At 36.5% G+C, this 13,852-nt stretch overlaps 1 protein-coding gene across 3 annotated transcripts in view; it reads right to left on the bottom strand.

Moving 5' to 3' along the window:
• REV1 (REV1 DNA directed polymerase) overlaps window positions 1-12,355 on the bottom strand; it is a 47,492-nt gene extending 35,137 nt beyond the window's left edge. The window contains exons 1-5 of one of the 3 annotated variants that reach the window (XM_070943358.1): window positions 12,224-12,355; window positions 5,316-5,382; window positions 4,644-4,776; window positions 2,779-2,947; window positions 368-517 (exon numbers count right to left, since the gene is read on the bottom strand). In XM_070943358.1, coding sequence (XP_070799459.1) covers window positions 368-517; window positions 2,779-2,947; window positions 4,644-4,776; window positions 5,316-5,372 — 509 coding nt within the window. In that variant the 5' untranslated portion in view covers window positions 5,373-5,382; window positions 12,224-12,355. Of the gene's footprint in view, window positions 1-367; window positions 518-2,778; window positions 2,948-4,643; window positions 4,777-5,315; window positions 5,383-7,382; window positions 7,468-12,223 lie in introns of those variants that run through there. The other 2 variants (XM_070943359.1, XM_070943360.1) reach the window with 2 other exon arrangements.
• Window positions 12,356-13,852: the final 1,497 nt, after the last annotated feature.

Genomic DNA, 13,852 nt, shown 5'->3' with positions numbered 1-13,852 from the left:
TTATTTTTGTCTTATTTATTAGATTGGTATCTGGCTTTTTAATCAGAGATGAAAGGAGCATATACAGCACTCCTTCCATTTCACCCCCACCAGAACAACCCTGGGATAGGAGTTGGCTGAAAAAGAATGACTCCCATGAACTTCCTCAGCTGAGGGTAGACTTGAATCTAGGTCTCTCTACTACAGGAACACTTTAACCATTACAACTGCACTGGGTTTCAGACTTAATTCCATTGTATTTCAAACTATAATGTGAGGTGCCTCTTTGAGATCTTCAAATAATTGAATATACAATATCAACATAAACTCATCAACATTTCTCAGTCTTAAACTTAATTTCAATTATTAAATCAAAATAATTACTTACACCCTGTTGAGTCCCACAGAGATATTGCTAGGACCTGGAATTGAATCTTCAGGCTTGCATATAGTATTAAACCAGAGGCCTTTCTGAATACTTGTCTGTTTTGTGTAAAGCTGATAAGGAATATATGAAAGGAGTCGTCCAGCCTTTATGCTGTAACAGAATGTCAGAATTTTAATTGCTCAAAAACTTCATGAAAAAATAGTTTTTATATACAGTAGAATATTTCCACTGAATACTAACAGGGAATATTTCCCTGTTCTGAAAGCCTTATTAACAAGTGTGCATAGGGAAAGAATATATTATAATCTAAATTCAATTCTTCTTACTTTCAAGAATATATTTAGACAGATTTTAAGTGACTAATTACTCACATTATTTCTTTCTTTCTTCAGAAATACCCAAGATTTAAGTACACTTCATCTGAATAGGAAGTATTCTCTTAACACACTTTATTGAAATAGCTTTTGAAAATATATCAAAATAGTTTCACGTGTGATTATGCTGTTGAGAAACAAAAACTTACATTCCTCTGGGTGCACATTGGAGATGCTAATTTAGCAATTTGTTTGGATTTATAAGAGTTAAAAGAAAAAAAGAGGCACCAACCTAACTAAAAATTCTTCAAGGAAACTATACAAATCAAATTGTTTCTGAGCAAAAAGATGTCTAAATTTGAATGCTGCAATTAAAAAAAATGGAAGAGGCAAGTAACCAGATTTAAGATTTCTGGCATTTAATTCTTTATATGGTGACAGCCAGATGAGGACAGAAGTGATAAGAGAACTGCTTACTTCTTCTGTTGTGTTCCTATCCCTTAGTCTTATGGTCTACCACAGGTTGAAGAGTGAGTGAAAGTGGAAACAGAGGTGCTCTACCACAGACTTTCTCTCCAACTGATGAAGGCACTGAGTCTCTTCTAACCAAGTATCTAAAAAGGTTTCAATTTATTTTTAAATAAGGGAAATAATAACACATAAGGTTTTTCTACATTGGCCTGTTATAATTTTTTCAATTTATTTACTTTTTGTGATTTATCTTGCAAGATCAACATGAAAATCATATAGAGAAGAAATATATTTCTTCTAATTGTATTTACTGTCATTATTTTAAATGTTTTGTTTATGTTGTTAATGTTTAGTGAATCAAGTACAAGTTATTACACAATTTGTATTTATAATCTCAGAATATTCTGAAGTGATAAAAACAGCAAACATTCTGTTATACAGAAAAAGAAAACAATCAGGTTGATCTAGGAAAATGAACTGGAATATTATAATAACAGTTACCCATAATTCTTTTAGATGTACTTTTCATTTAGCTTGCATTTACACTAACAAGAAATTTGGCAAAGACTCAAAAGCCAATCCACTTGCAATTAGGAAAACTACAGTAGGATCGCATTACCCAATTAAAAAAAAAAGAACTTGTTAGTGTTTGTGATTAGGTTTCTATGGGAATGGTGCAATCTTATCTGCTACATTGGGGATAGTCTCCAGTGCAGATTATTTTTTCAATAAGTACAATATACCACATTTTTTACTCCATAAGACTGGTAAACTGAGCGACAGCTGGATCCCGGCCTCCCACTGCCCCGCCAATCAGTGGGCTGGCCAACCAGAAATGGTGCTATTGCTGCCTCCTCTGGGTCTGCTGCCTCCATCGGGGAACACTGGAGTCTTTGCCAGCATTTGCCGGCTATCAGCAGTTGGATTGGCCTCTCAGAATACCGCCGATCAGCTGTTCCAGGTGGTGAGGATTGCTGCTACCGCCGCCGTGTGAATGGTAGCGGTAGCTGCCTAGAACAACTGATCAGCGGTATTCTGGGAGGCCAATCCAACCGCTGACAGGCAGCAGCGGGAATACGCCATTCACCGCTGCTGCCTGTCACCGACACTGCACCAACCCCCTCCCCCACCGCCACAGCCCAGTCTGTAATGCAATATTCACTCCATATGACGCACAGACATTTCCACCCACTTTTGGGGGACAAAAAAGTGTGTCTTATGGAGCAAAAAATACGGTAATTCAAGTTACTGCAGCAGAATTGCTTATTTTTAATTACTATATAATAATATAATAAAGTTTAATGCATATGAGTTAAAGCAAAAATAAGGAAATTATTTTTGTTTAAATACAATATGCATATTGTGTAATGCTTTCTATTTAATTGTCTGTACTTTTAATGTTTTGAAATTTCCACTGAATCTGATCAGTGCTATCACACAGCCACTAATGTTATCACAAATGAGAATAAAATCATTCAGTAATAAAAACATAAAACATTTAATATAATTTTTAAAAATAAGATCAGTTTTTTAGAATGTCTGTGAGATTTTTAAATGAAATTATGGAACTCATATTCAGAATATTCAAATGGATTATCAATCTGCTCACAATTCTCTAATATTTACCTATCTATTATCCAATCTGGTCGAACTACTTTTTCTCCCTTCAGTTCCTTTATTTTGGCATTTGGAAGATTTGTAGCAATAATGTGCGTTGTTTTGGACCTAGAATAGTATATATGATATTGTCCTCCATGCAACATCATTAGCCGCCTCAATTCATCAGCAGAAGGATCTGTAATAAAAATACAAGATTCATAGAAGTATTTTTTAAAAATCATAAACTGGAAAACCTAGCATTATGCTTTGGAATTAAGAGCAGTTATTCATCTAACAAAATATTCATAGATTTCACAATACTACTTCACTCAATAAAATACCAATTTTGAAAAGTTGCCACAACTGTTTTTCATTAGGTTGCTTTTAATGTTTGTTTTAATATTTCTTCTTCATTCCCTACTCAATAAAATAACTACACTAAAATGTTATAATGTGGCAGATTTCTGTTCAGAATTCCAATAGACTTGATAACCCTTTGTCCAGGATACCACATTTTCTTCTGTGTTCCTTGCAATTTTTTACTTGAAATTCAGATAATAATGCTGATTCCTTTCTTTCTTTCTTTCATTACTTCAGTAACATTCAGAGTAGCCATGCTCTGAAATGCTATTAGACATATTTGCTATTAGCATATACACTGAAGATTTAAAAGAGAATGCTGTATTGTATAACAATATACAATATTCTATTTTTTCTTTTTTATAATGTGACAGCTTGAAAGACATTTCTAGCCTCTCACAAAGCATTTTTGCTTTTGAAAAATTAACTAAAATATTTTTTATTGGGAGTCCCACAAGCAACAACAAACTATTACATTGGGGTTACATTTTAGACTAATTTTTCAAAGCATCTCTTTGGCCATTCCACAAGTGTAATGAGAATGTCTACTCAACTATCAAGACTACAGTGCACAAATAGGATGAAGGATGAAGGCTATTGTTGAGCACATTGTAAGCCGCCCTGAGTCTTCGGAGAAGGGCGGCATATAAATCAAATTAAAAAATAAATAAAAAAATAGCAAAAGAAGTATTTTTAAGAAGTATTTTTCGGAATATAAGACTCACCTTTCCCCCCCAAAAAAGAGGGTGAAAATCTGGGGGCGTCTTATACTCTGAATGTAACCCCGCCCAGCCTCTCAAACAGAGGTTTCAGAGGGTGAAAAAAGCCTCAAAAATGAAGCTTCAGAAAAAAAGCCTCCAAACAGAGCTTCAGAAAAAAAGCATCTGAAACAAAGTTTCAGAGGCTCTTTTTCTGAAGCTCTGTTTTGGAGGCTTTCAGAGGCAAAAAAAAAGTTTTTTCTGAAACAGCATTTCAGAAGTTTCAGAGGCTGAAAGAAAAGCAAGGCACAGAGCTCACAACCAACGAACCTGTTGCTAAAATTCACCTCTGGGAACAGCTGATTAGGGGTATTCCACCAATCAGCTTTTTTCTTATTTTCCTCCCAAAAACTAAGGTGCATCTTATACTTTGGTGCGTCTTATGCTCCGAAAAATATGGTAGATACCCATCAGACCTGCTCTTCATTTCATAATTCAGGTAAAAAGCAAAACAGGAATGTGTGAATCTGCAATTTACATTTTGGAATTATATGCAGTTTTTTGAAAAACTAAGTTAAACTGATCCAGATCAAAATGAAATAAGAATACAGTAAACACTGCTTTCTGGAACATTTCATTCAGGGAATTTAGGCAAGCAAAAATTGGCTCACTAATTCTTTCAGCAAACGAAGTTATAGAAGATTCTGGTTAGGAACAGAATAAATTTAAAGCTCTGCCTTTTACCCACATATTAATATCTTAATTAATTTTTTCTTACCCTTAACTATATTCCTAGAGGACATTTTGAACAGTTTATAAAAATAAAAGTATCACCTGTGAAGCCATTGACAAAGATGGCAACTCCACTGAAAATGCTGGATGAATTTTCATCTTTCTGATGTTGCAGAGCTGCCTCTGAATGAAACTGATTCTCCAATTTCTGGACTTTTGCAGACATATATCCTCCCTTGAATGGAAATAACATGGATCTTTAGAAATTGATTATCAACTTGATCGATTCTACAATTATATGAAAAACAATTTAATAAGGTGTGAAGTAGTCATCATGCTAATTCATAACTTATGCTTTAGAAAACATACAGTAGTAACAAAACAAACTAACAAAATCAACAGATCACATTATGACTTCTGAGTAATGAGATCCCAGCCCTCTGACATATATACATACCGGTAGCAACACTTTCATTTTTCGTATGGGAAATGTTGCATGTTTAATCTTTATATGTACTGTACATTTTATAAGTCACATGTATTCTACATTTTATAAGTCTCATGTGTCAACCTTAAGTTACTTCTGAATATCAGAAAGAACAATCTTCAGCCTCATCTGAAGTTTAAAGTATGACTTTACCACTACTTCTTTGGCACGGCAATGGTGAATATATTTTATTAATAAAATAATTACATTAAAGTAGTATAAAATATTTAATTCTGCCTCAAAATATGTTTTTTTATTTAGTTAAAAGCTTTATTGCACGTGCTTACCCATATCCCCCAGCCATCTCTGTCACTGGCTCGTTTTCTCCATCCACCTTGCTTCATAATGAACCTTCTATTTGTGGAGGGGAAAAAAAGCATTTATTTTTGGCATTGCTACTACAATGGTTGTTATTACACAGCCAGAAATAATTCATAGAAAATAAATTACAATTAAGTGTTCCAGAAGTCTTTGAATACATTGTTTCTACAAGATACTAATTTATAGTTTGCAAATTGTAAAAAACATTTGACTGAGTATTTCCTCATTTCATAATTAACTTAAGTTATATCTTAATGCTAAATTAGCAGCCAATATTGTGATATTTAGAGCTAAGTCACAATTGAACAACTAATGATATCAGGAGAAAAAAGGAGGTATAGGCAGAAATAGCACAGAATCCTATCCTTTTCAAAGTCTATATCATATCTATGTGAGCATTAACTTAAGATAGCAATGCTGTTACTTCAAATAAATATTATTTATTATTTTATTTATTTATTTTTATTTATTTATTTTTATATGCCGCCCTTCTCCGGAGACTCAGGGCGGCTTACAATGTGTTAAGCAATAGCCTTCATACTTTTGTATATTTTTATTCAAAGTCAGCTTATTGCCCCCACAAACTGGGTCCTCAATTTACCCACCTTAGAAAGGATGGAAGGCTGAGTCGACCTTGAGCCTGGTGAGAATTGAACTCGCAGTAATTGCAGGCAGCTGGATGTTAAATGCTGCCTTAGTAGGAGGCATTAGCCTTCTATGCCACTCAGACTCCTATTGAGCCTGAGTGGCATAGAATATTGCATGGATAAAAGTGAGGGACAGGCAAGGTGAATGCCTTCCCCAATATCTTCAAACTTCCATCTGCAGATGGGAGCTTGTGAACTATTGGGAGCTTGTGAACTACAGTCAGCAATTACATAACAATGGTCTGTTTCAATAAATTGTAAATATGCAGACCCAGACAAAACTATCACAAAATCTGTTCTTAAATCTGCATCTTAAAACTAATAAATATATTATTGCATAAGATTTCATGGGTTGTACTTCATCGATCTATATGCATCCTTATAAGGGAAAACAGCTCACATGTCAAGCTAAAAAGCATAATAATTTATTTTAGTGGAATACTTTGAACCCAAGTCTTCCATGTAACAAATTATATGGAAACTTTGTGTTTTTAAACTTTGGAATGTGCATGCATCGTATAGCCGTAAACAGCTAGAAAAAACGACAAAAATCAAAGGCAGGGGATTAAATATTTGCCCCTTTCTTTAGTGTCTAAACATCTTCCTAACTTTTCTGCTCTTATGAAATGGAATACAAGGCCAGATCAAGCTCAGGCTCTCTCCCAAATACTTAATATTTGGAACTCATCTCTTAGCTTTTAGGCTGATCAAACAGCCTCAGAAGGCCACTTGGATAGTCTCAGATTTTCTACACTCTGGAGATTAATAAAGAGATACAGTATTGTATTTATCTTCAAGACTGGTCAAAAAAGCCTGAGGCTATTACTATTGACTAACAGAAACAGAAGATTCACCTTAACAAAAATAAGGACAGACCTTTATTTCAGAATATATTATTGATTATATTCTCAAATGACTTAAAGAAATCCAACCACACAATCATATATATAATATGTACCAGCACTTTTGATTGCTGATAGAACACTGAAGACACAAACAAGGCAACATTCATTATAAATTAAAGTCCATGACTTTCAATACAAAGTTGGGAAATGGATCAATTATTATTGTCTCTGGGGGAATTGAAGAAGAAAATAATTATACAAGTCCTGCCAGAACTTGCCTGTTTTTAATCCCTTATGAAGTCGTACTGTACAGGTAGCATAAACATAAATTAAGAACATGGAAGAATTTCCCTCTCATTACTGTCATGTTGCTATCCTGAACTTTAAAATATCCAGAACAATTAAAGAGACTTATCAATATTTTTAAAATGTTTACAAATGAAAACCATTAATAATTTTACACCCAAAATATGCATAATTCTATAAGCTACTTGTTTAGGAGGTAGGAATGTGAAATTAGAACTTTTTCATTCTAGCCTACCTCAGATTTTCTTAATTTCTTGTGGAGAAAAAAAGTCAGGTATCTAAGATAATTAAGCAACAAATATTTTTAAGTTGGATTTATGATTTGTTTCCCATATAAACATCAACAATGTTTACCAAAATACAGACAACTTTTACTGCAAAAGAGAAGATTTTCTATACTTAAATAACTGTCCAAATACATTATGCTGTTGATTGCTGACAAGTACTGGAAGAGGTAATTGCATCCATCTGAAACTTTAAGTTCGCTTTTACTCTCACTGATGCTTCTGAAGTTTTTCTTGGGAAAGAGGGGAGGGGCGAGTCAGGCCAGGCAACAATTGGACAGGATAATTTCTAGTTTTGTTTTCAATTGGCTGGGAGGAAGTTCAGAGAGTAAGTTTCAGACAGCACTATTTATACAAATCTTAGTTGCCCAAAATAAATGTTCTCAAATTATCATATTCTTTGTTCCTTAAATCAAATTAATTTTATTAAAATAAAAATAGAAAAATTAAAAATTAAACTCATTAAATATGTTTTTAAAAATTTCTGATCTATTCTTTTATTAATTTGCTTATGCTCAATCGCAATGAACCATTAGCACAGGGGTCTGCATTCTCTGAAACACTTGCTAACCTAACTTTAACCCTTTTTAACTATGCATTAGATCTATGCAAATCCTTCAGAAGGGGTACTTCGGAATGTGGAAGAGTGCATATGAAGTGCCAATTTCTAAACAATTAAAGCAGTTTTGCCTTTTCCAGGCTCTGCATAAATACGTATGTGGAAGCAGCCAAGAGCAGCTTCTGAAGTACTATATAAACCTGGGAAATGATGCAGCTGCTTTAATCATTGCTGTGCATTCTAAAGGATTTCTTACAAAGGCTTTGCACAGCCCTACTGTATACTTTGCAAAACACCCTGAAAGTGTATATATGGTACCTTTAAGGATACAAAGCCTTATATTATATATAAATCAACACATATAGGGAGTTGCAATGATAAGCAAAACCCTCTAACAACATTTAATTTTAAAGAACTTGCCAATATCCAGTTTGGTCCAGTGGTTAAGGCACCAGACTACAAACCAGGAGCCTGTGAGTTTTAGTCCCAATTTAGGCCTGAAAATTAGCTGAGTGCCTCTGGGCCAGTCATCCTCTCTCAGCCCTAACCCTAACCCACCTCACAGCTTTGTTGTTGTGGGAAAAAAGGAGGAATATTAGATATGTTCACTATCTTGAATTATTTATAAAAATAAATATACTTTGATCAACATTAAAAATCTGTTTTCTCATTCCATAGTTTGAAATTACAAGAAATGTTTTTCTCACTTAAAATAATTAGTGAAAATTATGAAATTACTAACTTCACAAAGTCTATTATGTCAAAACTTTAAACATTACTTAAAACGTTTTTATGTAGTTTTGTTTCACCAAATTCAAAACAAAATATTGTTTCATTAAATACCTATTTTACATCTCCTTGAAGGCTCTTGGCATTGTTTATATGTTGTACATAATTTCATGTTTACAACATGGGAGATAAATTAAATCAACAGATAGTTCACATTCACAAATGAATTTGGTATGTGAATAAAGAATGCTAACCCAATAAAACTTTAAACTATTTAGTCTGTTATTTAGACTGGAATTTTCCTCACAAACAGTGGAAGAATTCACCATATTTTGAACTCAATAATTCAATAATAAAGAATATGAACTTAATTTTAGAAATTCAAGGTAAGTTTTTGGTGATATAGAGAGAAACCTTAAATGTTTTAAATATATTATTAGATCTGAAGTACATGGGATGTGGCCTAAAAGACAAGTTGTGCCCAATTCCCTCAGAGGTGCGCATGGCCTTTGCTCTGTTGAGATTTTAGAAACAAACCAAAGCAATTTGTTCCAGTAAACATTTACCACATAGTTTAATTTAAGGTTGCTTGTCGAGTTTACTTGCATCTTTTAATTATATTAAATTTGTTTTCTCACAGTTGTATTTTCACACAAACTACTAGGATTCAAACAGGTTATAAATATGGTAAAACAAATAAATAATGAACATAAATTACCACAAGCATTTACTATATATAGATAGCACTTCACAATACAATCCATTTCAAATATAGAACTCCTATTAAAAGTTATCATCTATCTCAAAACATTTAAAATAAAATTTTCTTCTTTTCACTACATCTCATGCCTATCTCATATAGATATGATATGCATCTATAAAGATGTTCATAATGCTTTTTATAAAGAAAGAACTGTTGTCCTATGCTTGAACACTTTTAAAGGTCTAGCTTTTGACTGGAACACTTCTATATTAGGGTTTTCTCTTAGCTTTTTTATGCATTCATTTTAATTGGGTAACTATGATATGGTTTTCAAATAAATACTCTTTTGTATTATTCCAATACTTTTTCACAGATTTTTTTCATTATTGCTTATTAGAAAAAAAAAGAAAAATGTAACACAATTAAGTAGATATTCTTTCATCAATATTCTTTCATTTTGATATCTGCACTGGGAAACTAAATTAATGAACATTAATTTTCAATGTGGAGCTATCCTCTTTGTCAATGGCAGTACAGTCTTTAAACTGGCCAAACTTGTGCACCTTTAACTAAAATGAGCAATATTTTTAACATTTTGATACATTATTTACTTGTTCTTTTAAAAATCATTAAAATGTTTTCCGCTAATTGGAAAACAATTAAATACTGGTTTAATAATCCTCAAGTGAAAAGTGTCTAGAGAAAAAGAGAAAAGCAATTACTCTCTTTATATGCATGTGCTAAATAACTTCTAAGAACCTTTTTTTAAACAAATTGAACAATAACTCCTACAAAAAATATGCTTATTTTCAAACTGATTTTAACAACATACACCAGTAAAGAACAAGAGTATAATCAAATAAATATACTTTCTAAAGTAAAGAAATTTAATTGCAATTTTTTAAAACAGGAAGATCAACAATTTGCATACAACAAGATTTCATTTTCAAATCTGAAAATATGCACACTGCTTGGAAATCAAAGCACAATTGAGTGAATTGAGTCTTCCTTCTTGAATTAGCACAGATTAATTTGATAATCCAAAGAATGTTACTATGAAGTTCTATATTGGCCTGCTGAATAAATGTATCCAGATTTCTCAGGAAATAATTATATGGAAAATAGAAAATATGTCCAATGTGCCTAGATAGGCTTACAAAACAAACATAAAGATACTAGGTAGTCCTCGACTTATAAGAGTTTGTTTGGTGACTGGCACTGAAAAAAGTGACATGACCATTTTTCACACTTATAACTGTTGCAGCATCTCCATGGTAACATGATTGCTTGACAACTGGTTCATATTTACATGATCAAAATTCAGATACTTCGCAACTGATTCATATTTATGATGGTTGCAATGTCCCGGGGTCATGTGACCATCTTTTGTGACAGGCAAAGTCAGTGAGCAAGTCAGATTCACTTAACAATCCTGTTACTAATTTAACAACCGCAGTGATTCACTTTAACCTTAACAAATATGGCAAGAAACGTCGTAAAATGGGACAAAACTCACTTAACAAATTTCTCACTTAGCAACATAAATTCTGGGCTCAATTGTGGTGATAAGTCAAAGACTACCCATATTTAAAAATCTTCTGCAATTATTTCAAATTGTTTAAAGTTTCCTTTAAGAAACTCTCTCAATGCTGACTTGCCCACACCAATAAAGTCACAAACTCTTCATTAAATTAGTAGAGATTACAGAATAAAGAAAAAGAACAGGAAATACGTCATGTAAATTCTCCAAAATACGATTCCTGTTCATTATCATGAGTTTCACAAAAATATTCCAAAGTCACAGAATAAAGAGATGTTCTGAGAAATTGGTTTAACCTTTCAATATTGTCATTGTCAATAATTATGTATGTCAAAGATAAAGATCTCTGACATACATAATTAGCAGGAACAAATTTTCCTTCAGTGATAGCATTAAGGTTTGGTATATTGCCAACTGGATGGATGGCTGTTATATACAAACGACATCCTGCCTGAAGAATCTGCTAATGCAACCTTTAAAGAATACACTTGATCTGGCTGACCATTTTTACAGTATTTTTTTTTTAAGCACTTAAATCCTGTGATTTAACTTACACCTTTTGGTCTAAAGTACTGTCAATTCTATCCAGTCTTTTTAATTTCTGAGCCTGGCGCTTGTTTTTGCGGCAGTCTCACAAAACCTCCCTTCTCTAAGCCAATACGAATTTCCCTCAGCCTCATTAAAAACCTAACAGCTTCACTTCCTTTCTTGGCGCCCGGCAACCAAACCGAAGTGCCCATCGCCGCTCAGCGCCTATAATTCATAATGAGGATGAATAGTAGCAGCGAAAGGCAGCCAGCTGCAGCCAGGGGAAAGCTACAGACAGCGCCGCGGGTTCCGGAACGGCTGTCTTTGCACGCACTGCCACCCGCCAAAGCTAACGACACCAGGGAGAGACACCTTCCCCCCACGGGTCCGCAGCGGCTTCTGCCGCGGCCGCCTCGAGCAACTGGGTTCATGTCCCACTGAGGGAGCGGTCGGTGTTGTGTCTGGAGCGGCCCGGGCGCAGTAGAGGCCCCCGTCATTGGCACCGAAACGATACAAAGCGCAGCGCAACCTGTGGCCGGCGGCCGCGCGAGCGACAACTGCTTGACCCGGGCTCAGTTGGTTATGTAAGCCGCTGCCCTGGCAAGAAACTGTGCGCCAGGCAGGAGAGCCGCTTCGGGCCGGGCCTCCCAGACACGAGGCGGAGAGCGACAGGCTGGAGTTACTCTGCTCGACCGCGGGAGGGAGTTGAAAGGAGTCGACGCCGCTCTCTCACCTCTCGCCGCGCTGCAGGCGGGACCGCCGTCTTGCCCTCCCCGGGCCTCGCAGGCTTTCACATCGCGTCTCCTCCGCGTCCGCCGCTCGCGCTTCTTTCTCCCGCCCGCACGCCCTTCGCTGTTCCTGATTCCTCTCTCCTTTCCCGCTCCCCCCTCCCCCCCTCCGCCCTTCCCTTTCCCTCAGAACGCCGCGTCACGCACGGCGCGCAGAAAGTGTCGCGCCGTCAACCGCTCCTGCTCGTCTCTCTCTCTCTCTCTCTCTCTCTCCCTCCTTTTTCTACGATCGACGATCGCTTGCTCGTTCGCGCCGCCAGGTTGTTCCTGCCCTCGGGCGGCGCCCCCTGGTGGCGAGAGCCACTGAGACTTCGCGGACGCAGTAGTCCTCTCCGCCGCGGGCCAGAGCTTCCGAAGGGAAAGAAAAAAAAAAAAAGCGGCCTCCGAATGTCACGTGACGTCTGGGGAAAAGGGAGAAATATTCCCGCCCCCTCCCTTTTCTTTCGGCTTTTCGCCCTCTTTCCCTGACACCCCCCCCCCCCACGTCCCCCACCTCTTTCTCTCGCGCTGCGGGCTGCGGACTCTCCATAGGCTGGAAGGGCCGAGTTTCAGCGCCCCCTAAAGGAGGAGAGCGGAAGTTTCTAAGCGGCGGCGGTGCTCTCCCAAGCTCACCAATAGAAAAGGAAGCGGGGGGGGGGGAGGGGAAAGAGAGGGATAGCCCAGCTATAGGACAGGGAGAGGAGTGCTATATATAGACGAGACGGATTCAGATACGCGCAGCCGTAGCGCGTCTCCGCCGAACTGCGGCTCAGAATAGGCCGCTGGCTCATTCATCTCCTGCCTTGGCTTCGGCCGGGGCGCTTGCGTGATTTTCTGCAGCAAAACGGAGGCGGCGTCTGCCGAGAGCTTCTTGCAATCACAAGCGAGCCTCGCCGGGTTTGTTTTCTTGCACGCGCGCCTGGCACCAAACTAGCGACTGCTGCTAATCCAACAAGTAACACGGATCAGCCTCGCGTATCTGTAGATCCGTCCATGCAATTAAATGCAAAGAAGCTGGGGGTTTCAGTCTATAACGCAGCAGACGTTAGTATGAATGCGTTCTTAAATATACTGCTCAAAAAAATAAAGGGAACACAAGCAGAAGACATCCGAGATCTGAATGAATGAAATACCCTTATTAAATACTTTGTTCTTTACGTACAGTAGTTTATACACTGCTCAAACAACTAAAGGGAACACAAAACTACTGTATATAACGAACAAAGTATTTAATTTTTTTGAGCAGTGTATATATCTCACACACATACATAATAATAACTTTACTGCCATTATAGGTGTATACACAGTATACCCATACAACGAAATTCACTTAACACCCAAAGACTAGGTCCAACACACATAACAATCCCCAAACATACCCCCGCCCACCACAAATTCCCCACCCCTAAACAAACCACCCAAACATCCATACAACACCAAGTAATGCTGTCCAACAGCTCACTGATGGTGGCCCTTTAGTTCATTGTTGAGTGCAATTATAGCTCTGGGATAAAAACTATTCAAAACATACATACATACATATATCACACCCACACTATCTATCTATCTATCTATCTATCTATCTATCTATCTAT

The sequence above is a fragment of the Pituophis catenifer genome, unplaced genomic scaffold (genome assembly GCF_029215685.1).
Source record: "Pituophis catenifer annectens isolate HBS135680 unplaced genomic scaffold, rPitCat1.0.hap2 SCAF_4, whole genome shotgun sequence".
Taxonomy (NCBI): Eukaryota; Metazoa; Chordata; class Lepidosauria; order Squamata; family Colubridae; genus Pituophis; species Pituophis catenifer.
Note: the sequence above shows the minus strand (reverse complement) of the source record. Positions and strands in the feature narration are given on the sequence as shown.